This window comes from Cucurbita pepo, chromosome LG05, assembly GCF_002806865.2.
Source record: "Cucurbita pepo subsp. pepo cultivar mu-cu-16 chromosome LG05, ASM280686v2, whole genome shotgun sequence".
Classification (NCBI taxonomy): Eukaryota; Viridiplantae; Streptophyta; class Magnoliopsida; order Cucurbitales; family Cucurbitaceae; genus Cucurbita; species Cucurbita pepo.
The window spans coordinates 8245764-8255151 of NC_036642.1; the positions used below are offsets into that span (position 1 = coordinate 8245764).

At 35.4% G+C, this 9388-nt stretch overlaps 2 protein-coding genes across 3 annotated transcripts in view; one reads left to right on the forward strand and one right to left on the reverse strand.

The window, feature by feature from the left end:
* LOC111795451 overlaps positions 1 to 3660 on the reverse strand; it is an 8077-nt gene extending 4417 nt beyond the window's left edge. For both annotated transcript variants that reach the window (XM_023677888.1, XM_023677887.1), the window contains exons 1-4: positions 2877 to 3660; positions 2036 to 2559; positions 1213 to 1263; positions 1032 to 1139 (exon numbers count right to left, since the gene is read on the reverse strand). In XM_023677888.1, coding sequence (XP_023533656.1) covers positions 1032 to 1139; positions 1213 to 1263; positions 2036 to 2559; positions 2877 to 3375 — 1182 coding nt within the window. In that variant the 5' untranslated portion in view covers positions 3376 to 3660. The remainder of the gene's footprint in view (positions 1 to 1031; positions 1140 to 1212; positions 1264 to 2035; positions 2560 to 2876) is intronic.
* Positions 3661 to 7586: 3926 nt separating this feature from the next.
* Positions 7587 to 9152, forward strand: LOC111795110 (cytochrome P450 89A2-like). Its single transcript, XM_023677360.1, has one exon. It carries the CDS (start codon positions 7587 to 7589, stop codon positions 9150 to 9152), a length of 1566 nt encoding a protein of 521 aa, XP_023533128.1.
* The last annotated feature ends 236 nt before the right edge of the window (positions 9153 to 9388 follow it).

The window sequence follows — 9388 nt, forward strand, 5'->3', positions numbered from 1 at the left end:
GGGGGGGGGCATCTACAAATTAGAGACAAGTGACATGTGTGTCATCTTTCTAATCTTAAACAATTCTACTAGCCAATCTTCCTAACCTATATCAAGAAGAAGATTAAGACAATCGACCACAATTAAGGAAGGTGGGTAAGGAACATTCAACTTGCACAACAAAGGACTTGAAAGTACTATGCTCAGTAGGGAGAAATTGAATGACATTAGAAATATCATCATAACTAATATTCAACGACTTGTAAGATGAAATGTAATTAGTTATTACTATGAAAATGTAACAATAAATAGGAACAAGACCCAGTCAAGAACTTTAAATTCCAACATGCATGTCAAATCAACTTTTTTTTATTAAAAAGAAAACTGATGAGTCTTAAATGGAATAGAACAATTCACAAGGCTGTAAGGCAACTAAGAGTTAACCTCAAAACATAGTTCACCATCACATAGCATAAATTTCAGAATTAATATAACATTTAGATCATCTTTAAAACGAGTCTCACAAGTCTTGAATAGTTGAATAGGACAAGACAACCAACAGAATTGTAGGGCAATTAGGATCAGTCTTCAAATCATAGCTCACAGTAACAAATAATATAACATAATCAAGTCAAATGGCAAGGATACAAGAAATTTTGTTAAAACTATGAACTCTAAAGTACATTGGTCAATCTACACAATAACTAAATTTGTGAAACTTAATATTACCAATTAAGTGAAATAGTAAAGTAAACATTTATGAATAAAATTCAATGTCTCTCACTTGACATCGTGACATATTCAATTTCTATCTCATTTACATAGATCCATCCATGTGATTCCATCCATTGACAATTGGATTTCAATTAAAACCTAGCTAAATATTTTCAAAGCAAGTCAATCAACACACTCAGAATATACCTTAAACGATTAAATTTCCTATCTGTATTATTCTATGACTCGAACTTTAAGCATTTTATCAGTTTTTTAATTTTCAGTAAAACTAAATGAGTAAGTATAACGGAGTCTACTGAATAGCACAAACAACATGCCTTTTGTAAAGCAATCGGTACTGCAGGTCCTTTGGCTTTCGCATAACCAACAATGCCATGATAGTTCCCACAAGCCAAGAGAGCAGTGTATTTGATAACTTGTCCACCCTAGATCATACAAAGCTTACAATCATCAAATACATATTATTTCAATACCAAGTGTAGATGGGTGGTTGCATACCTTCGTAACTTTACAAGTTCTGTTCACATCAATTAATTTCACATCAAAGCCCTGACATAAATTTGTAACAAATGAAGTTAATATCTTCTATTAAAAAAATGTAAAACATTTCATAAACTATAATATAAAAGAAGTTAATACGCATTGAAATCTCTTTTCAAGAAAATGACAATGAAAAATAAAAATATGAATTTCACCTACATTGGTTCATCATATATGAACCAATGTATATATATGCATATTATAAGAGACGAGAAAAGATATCTGTGTTAAAATATCTCCGAAAATCTAGATCAATATTACTTTCAAGAATAATTGATCGCTCCCACCAACAAAAGGATACTTCATATATGTCTCAATGAAACCAGTTATAAAACTGTTTTTGCTGAAACCAGTTATAAAACTGTTTTTGCTGAAACCAATTATAACACTGTGAGCAAAAGCTCTAATCATGAATAATGAGAGCTTTTTTTCTTGTATTTTTGAAAACGTGGTAATCGAACATAGTCAGAAAGCATGCTTCAGGCTTCAAATCCGAAACAAAGAAGCTCTGTTTAGAATTACATTCACAAATGCTTCGCTTTAAACTAAGCAAAAAAGTACGTACCACATAAAGATGTAGGGAAACAAACAGAAACTCATGCCTAATCTCTAACTATTTTGTCATAGACCTTCAAATACTGGTGCACGACAGTGAAATTAAATCATAAAGAAGAAATTTAGCAACTAATGAATCCACAAATTTAGCTGAGAACTATCAACTGCTTAAAAAGACAGAAAACGACAATGTAAAAGGCATAGACAGGATAATGGAGTAACATACTTTTCGATAAAGAGGCCTTCTTTTCTTCTCAGTTAAAGAATTTCTCTCCTCTGCAAGATCTCGGATTTCTTCTTCTAGAACCTTTCCTTTCTTTCCAAAGGTATGATCCAGCTCTGCTAGCTTCTCTTCAAGCTTCTTATCTATAGCATTAAGCTTCTCCAGTAGTATATCATCCCTTTCTTTCATGTCATCAAACTCTTCCTCATCATCGTCATCAACCCCTTGTATCATTTGCTTCTCTTTTTCAAATCCTGATTGCTCCATGAGATCAACCGATGGACCTACCTGTTCATGTTGAATGACTCCATAGTTAGCAGGACTATTTGGGTCATAAGCTTCCTTCCACTCCACTAATCTCATAGCCCTATTTAACTTTTGCTGAAGAATGAATTTTTCCTTGCCCTCTGCTACTTTCAAGCGATTCATTAATTCACCAATCACTCGGTATTCAGGACGAAGCCGGAAGTGCTTTTGCTCAAACTTGTCGATTTTACTCATCCATTTGAAAGCATCCTCGATGTTGTCTGTCAAAAACATGTTGCAGATGCAGGAAGATTTTAACACAAGCCCACAAAGTTACAAAAACTACAAATCTGGTTCAATAAATTCTCTTTTGGTTAAGAAACAGAAGTCATCTTCCCATGTTAAGATCAAATAATGGTATAACTTAATAAACTGCTCAAATCTAGCAGCATTCTGATGAACGTTATAAAAATTTGAACCCACATGCTATTGCAACAAGTACCAAAGAACGACATAAACAAAAGCTTGAACCATCATGCATTCCCAAAATCAAAACCATGTAGGAAATGGAGATATTATCCAAAACAAATTGTCATACCTGTCTCAGTGAAGTTCTTGAGCAATTCCTCATGCCTCTTGAATTTCCTCTCAAACTCATCAAACCTCTTTTTGAGGGATTCAGAACTGAACCTCTCGTCTTCTTCATCACTATCAGAATCAGAGGGCTCTTCATAGGCGTTCAAGTTCCCAGTATCCTTTAACTTTTCCTTCTCGAGCTTCTCTATCAATGGCCCTACACCCATATAATCCTCCCTATCTTCATCGTCAATATCCTTGGTATCAAGACCAGCCCTTCTCCTCTGCTCCCTTTCTCTCTGCTTCTCCTTCTCCACCTCAGCAAGAAGATCTTGCACAACTCTAGCTGAAGCAGTAGAGTAACAACGCGCCGCCGAAGTCTTCGGTATTTCCTCAAACGGGAAGCGTGCGAAACTGGAGATTTTCCGGGAAATATGAATTGGGGTTTTGATGGGGTTTTGCTGCACGACCTGGTTGAGAATCAGACGCGACCAAGAAAATGCTTGCGATTTGTTCACCATTTCTTCGAATCCAAAACTTCAATCACACATCAACACGGGTTCTTCAAATTCATAAAATGTACAGATCATTCAATTCAATCATACAATCTTTTCCCAAGAAAGACATTGCATTGTTGGTACGGCGGAGTGAGATTGCAGTATAGAGAAACGGAGATAAAACGAGAAGAAAAGAAAGCGGCGGCGGGACGTGCCGGCGACCGGAAAGAAGCCAGAGACGGGGTTTGGGTAAGAGCTACTGTAATGCAGGGAGTGTAGGGTTTACATTTTTGTTCCCCCTCTTTTTAAGAAAATAAGAATTTTGTTAATAATTAAATTATTTTTAGTACAATAATTTAAATCATTTCTCATATAAAATTTGTAAATAAGTAAACATTTAATTTAATAATTTTAAAAAATATCCTAAACTATTCTTTAATATTCTTATACTTTAAAAAATATATATATATATATATATATATTAATAAATGAACCGAAATTATTTATCTACAGTTAAAACGGTAAAATCTAAATCGATAAATTTTGTAACCTTTTTCAACAAAGATTTGAAGTCAATTTTGTAAGTTTCTTTCGGGTATAGGTCAATCTATTGTTTTTTAGAATCTTGTTACTATTGGGGTTTTAAGAGCACTTTTCGGGTAAGTTTTGACCTTCTTGGCTTAAACCCAATAGTTATGCACTCGAGTTAGAAATCTTTCTTTGAATTTGTTTTAGGAGGTGCATCGACTAATCGTAAGTGATACTTGGTCTTATACGATTGCTTCACGTAGTCGTTAGTACAACTTTGGAATAGTTTTGTTGTATATTTTTTTAGAACATATTTCATGAGGTATTGTGGTAGAAGAGATTTAGTGTCATGATTTATGCTTGTACAAAGTGAGTTGTTTGTGGTCGTGTGTCGGATGTTCCGATCATGATTGTTTATGGCGTGTTACCCATGGCCACTTATTTGTTCCAAATTTCTCTTACTTGCTTTCATGTTAGTCAGGGCTTTACTATTCGTATCATGTTAATATGAGATGTATAACCGTTCACCAAAATCATGTTTACACCCGCTAGGGCTAAAATGCCCCAAAATACACTAAAGAAGATGTGATTAGTTGTCGATTCAAAAATCATGAATCGTTTAACGTATAATATTGTTTTTTTTTTTTTTCAAATTGTATTTCAGCTCATTTTCTGTATAATAACTCAAATAAAATAAATAAATCAAATTAAATTAAACAGTAAAAACATGGAACACATGTTAATGTTGACATGAAATCTAACATACAAACACCGTGGTAAAATTTAGTGAAATAGTTTAGGGGAAGTTTGAACTTGAAATTGATGTTATGGGCTCATATAGGTTGACTTAGATTTCAAATGACAAAATCGAACTCTTTCCTTAAGGATAAATTGGCAACACAAACCTAATTTAATCAAGTGATCTTACTATTAGAGTCAGATAATTGAATGATGTATGATGGTGCCGGCCTCGTGGCCCATGCATGCACCATATTATTTTATGCTATGTTTATGTGTTCTATGTAATGACGTATGATGTTATGCTATGTATGCATGTGATATCCATTACGCCATGTCGTGAATGAAGTGAAATGTTATGTATGTCATGTTATGTCTTGTCATGTAAAGCTATGTGATGGATTATGTGATGATTGTCATGTATACATGATGCATATAAGTAATATTTCATGGATGAAAAGAGAAATGGAAGGATGTTAATGTTAAGTTATGAATGTAAATCATGGGGGCCTCATGCATGTATGTATGTCATGTGCATTGAAATACTTCTCTATATGTTATGTTAGTATGAACGTGTACCTTTGATATTTATGAGCCATGATATCATGCAAGTCTTTCCTTTTATGTGGCGTCCAACGACGTGTTAACGCATTGTGCCCGACCAAGCCAGGGCCAAGGGGTATGTATATGAGCCCACCTGGTGGGTCCATGCGTGCGAGCGTGGGTCGTGTGTGGGCAAGAACTACACATCCAACCCTGCCTGGAACTGGAAAGAGTTGAAATTCATGTTACGATTTTAAAGGATAGGTCTCATCGTTATATATGTGTGATTCCATTACTAACTTCAATAGTGAGGTGACTTACTAAATATTTTTTTAAAATAAAGGTAAAATAATTCTGTATGGATGACGATGAATGTTGGAATGTCCATGGAAGTCAAGATAGGGCAGTAGTATGCATTCTAGATGTATGTGATAGCGACCTTCAATATTCTAGTCTAGAAAATCAGATCGTTGCATACCGTTTCTTTTTATTTATTTTGGTACAACCATCAATCGTTTCTACACTACACCAAAGTGACTTTCTTATCCATATAAACTTTACCTCCCGCGACACTAACCTAGCACTACTTAATCTCATAAACCTCCATAAATATTTAACTCTTCGTTATTTTCTCCAAAATTCGTAATGTGATGTCCCACGTTTATTGGGGAGGAGAACAAAACACCATTTATAAGGGTGTGGAAACCTTTCCCTAGCAGACGTGTTTTAAAGCCTTGAGGGAAGCCCGAAAGGGAAAGCACAAAGAGAACAATATCTGCTAGAGGTGGATATGGGGAGTTACAAATGGTATCAGAGCCAGACATTGGACGATGTGCTAGCTTTTTCGCTCTTCCCCGAAGGGAGTAGACACGAGGCGGTGTGCCAGTAAAGACGCTGGCTCCGAAGGGGGTGAATTTGGTGGCGGTCCCACATCAATTGGAGGAAGAAAAGAGTGCCAATGAGAATGCTGAGCTCCGAAAGGGGTAGATTGTGATGTCCAAGCACCATTTAAAAGGGTGTGGAAACCTTCCCTAACAAAGCGTTGAGGGAAAACCCAAAAAAGACAATATCAACTAGATTAATTAGTTTCTCTTTTAAATAAATTATATAGGTACAATTTTTTTTCAATTTTTTATTTTCTTTTATCTATAAATAATAAAGACATTCTAGAAATATATAGATAGATAGAAATGAAAGAAAATATAATATTTAACAAGATAAGTCGTCTGGCTACGCAAATATCACAATTTTATAATTGAAGGACCACATTATATTTTTAATTATTATAAGGATATTGAATTTATTTATGGTCCCAAAATAATTAATATTTATTTTAAGATTAATAAAAAATTAATAAGAGTCAGCAAAACTTTTATTAAGATTATTTATATTGAATTTGTGATCAATCATTTAGTTTTTGATCCCCACTAAAATTTAAAAACAAAAAAGAGGAATGGATTATGAATATCCATCCCATTCGTATCCAAAAAAATGACATACAACTTAATGCTTAATTTATTTTATTATTAACATATTTATCTAATTGGTACGGATAATCCTTTAATTAATTGGAAATACTATATATTTTTATTTTTAAAGAGATAATTATATATATATATTTTTTTTTTATTACAAAACTCGAAATTTCTTCCATTGAAATTTTCAGCTAAATCTTTATAATTTGGACATTATTTCAATTTATTTCAATTGGGTTTTATAATTTTAAACTTTTAAAATTAAATTGCGTGAATTTTAAGATATTTATTTGATCTATAAATTTTAATTTATAATAAATCCCTAAATTAAGAAAAGAAAAAAAAAAAGTATATAACTCCCAATTTTATATTTATTTTTTTAATTCACCATTTTATATAAAAAAAAAATGAAAATTTATAGTTTTAAACATACAATAATTTTAGTTTTAAATAATTAGATAATTTTAAAGATTTTAAGTAGATAAAAAACCTACTAATAGAGACATTCATGACCAACCATACTACCTAACACGAATCATAAAAATTGAGTTCCGGTAGATTCTTTTTCCACTCTAGGTTGAGTTGAATTTTATAAAAACTGAAAACTCAAGTCGGTTTACAGGTTGATTTTTTTTTTATTAAGTTGCAATCCAACCCGTACCTTACTTGATTATTAGGAAGATTAAGAATAATAACCTTCCCAATGAGAATGTTTAATATTTCAACTTTTATAAAATTTAATTAATATTAAATAATTTTAAAAAGAAAATTGCTTGAAAATATATATATATATATATATATATATATATATATACTAACTTTAATAATAAACTCATAAAAACTTAACTATTTAAGGCAAGCTAAGCATTCTTGACTTATGCATGAATGTAGACCGTCTTCTTCGTCTACAAAGTTCTTCTTCTTCTGCGCTTCTGCTTCTGTAAATTCAAAATGGAAAGTACATGGCTTCCACTTCTCATCGTAACCATCATCTTCATCATCACCATCTTGAAACTCATCCGCCATGGCCGTTCCTTCCCAAACCTTCCACCAGGCCCAACCCCTCTCCCGTTTCTGGGCAACATCATCCTACTCCGGAAATACTCTTCATCGTTCTACGCACTCATCCACGACCTCCATGTCCACTACGGCCCCATCTTCACCTTCTACTTCGGCTCTCGTCGTGTCATCTTCATCGCCGGCCACTCCCTCGCCCACCAAGCTCTCGCTCACCACGGCGCTGCCATCGCCGACCGTCCCCCTGCCTCCATCACTAACAAGATCCTCTACAGTAACCACATCACCATCTTCACTGCCTTTCACGGCCCTAACTGGAGCCTCCTCCGCCGTAATCTCATCTCCGAAACCTTCCACCCTTCTCACCTCAGACTCCTTTCCGATGCCCGCCGCTGGAGCCTAAACTCGCTCGTCTCCCGCCTGAAATCGCACTCCCAAGGCGGCGCTGCTGCTGTTTGTCTCGTCGACCATATCCGGCTGACTTTGGTAGAGATATCGGTGTTCATGTGCTTTGGATTGAAGCTCGAAGAGGAGCGAATCAAAGCCTTAGCCGAGCTCCTCCATCAAGTTCTGTTGCATTCCAGTAGGCAAAACAAACTGAATCAGTATCCATTGAAATTGGGGAAAATCCTGTACCCTAATCTCTGGAACGAAATCTCATCGCTCCGAAACAAAATGGAAACCGCAATAATTCCTTTAATTAAAGCCAGATTGGACGAAAGACAACGCGAAATCGAACAAAGGAACAACGAATTAGAATCAGAATCAGAAACAGAAACAGAACGCGTTTTGCCCTATCTCGACACATTGCTAAACCTACACCTCCCGGAAGAGAATCGGAAGATGGAAGAAGGTGAAATCATCAGCCTATGTGCAGAATTTCTCAACGGAATCGTCCATACGACACTTATGGTTATGCAATGGGCGATGGCGAACATCGTAAAATATGCAGAAATCCAAGAGAAGGTATATACAGAGATTAATCAAGCGATGGATCGATCATCATCGAAAGAACAGGTAACAGAGGAGGACATAAAGAAGATGCCGTACCTGAAGGCGGTGATAATGGAGACTCTGAGGCGGCATCCGCCGGGGTATTTGTCTCTGCCACACTTAGCGATGAAGGAGGTAGTGTTGGACGGGAAGTTCGTGGTGCCGAAGAAAACGACGGTGCATTTTGTGGCGGCGGAGATGGCAAGGAACGGGGAGGTGTGGAAGGAGCCGATGGAGTTCCGGCCGGAGAGATTCTTGACAAAGGAGGCGGAGAAAGTGGAAGTGGAGGCATTGATAGGGAGGAAGGAGATTAGGTTTCTGCCATTTGGGGGAGGGCGAAGAATCTGCCCTGGAGTTGGGATTTCGATGCTCCATTTGCAGTATTTTGTGGCCAATTTAGTGTGGTTCTTCAAATGGGATGCGGTGGATGAAGTTGATCTTGAGGAGAAGATTGAGGTTTCCATCGTCATGAAGACGCCATTGCAGGCTCGCATTTCACCTCGCTAGAACACCACCACCTCTATATATATATATATATATATATATATATATATATATATATATATAAAGTGAATATCTTATGCATCAAGTTACAATTGGAAATAATTTCAAGAATTAAAGTAGTATATGATAATAAAATTTAAATTTTCCATTTAAAAAGTTTTAATTGTATTAAACGCAACACATATGTTGCATCTCATTACAGCTAGAATCGTCAAACGTCCAATCACCAATTTTGGTAC

Excerpts from the sequence above, each read along its gene's own strand:
- LOC111795110 (XM_023677360.1), top strand. The coding sequence starts at position 7,587 with ATGGAAAGTACATGGCTTCCACTTCTCATCGTAACCATCATCTTCATC.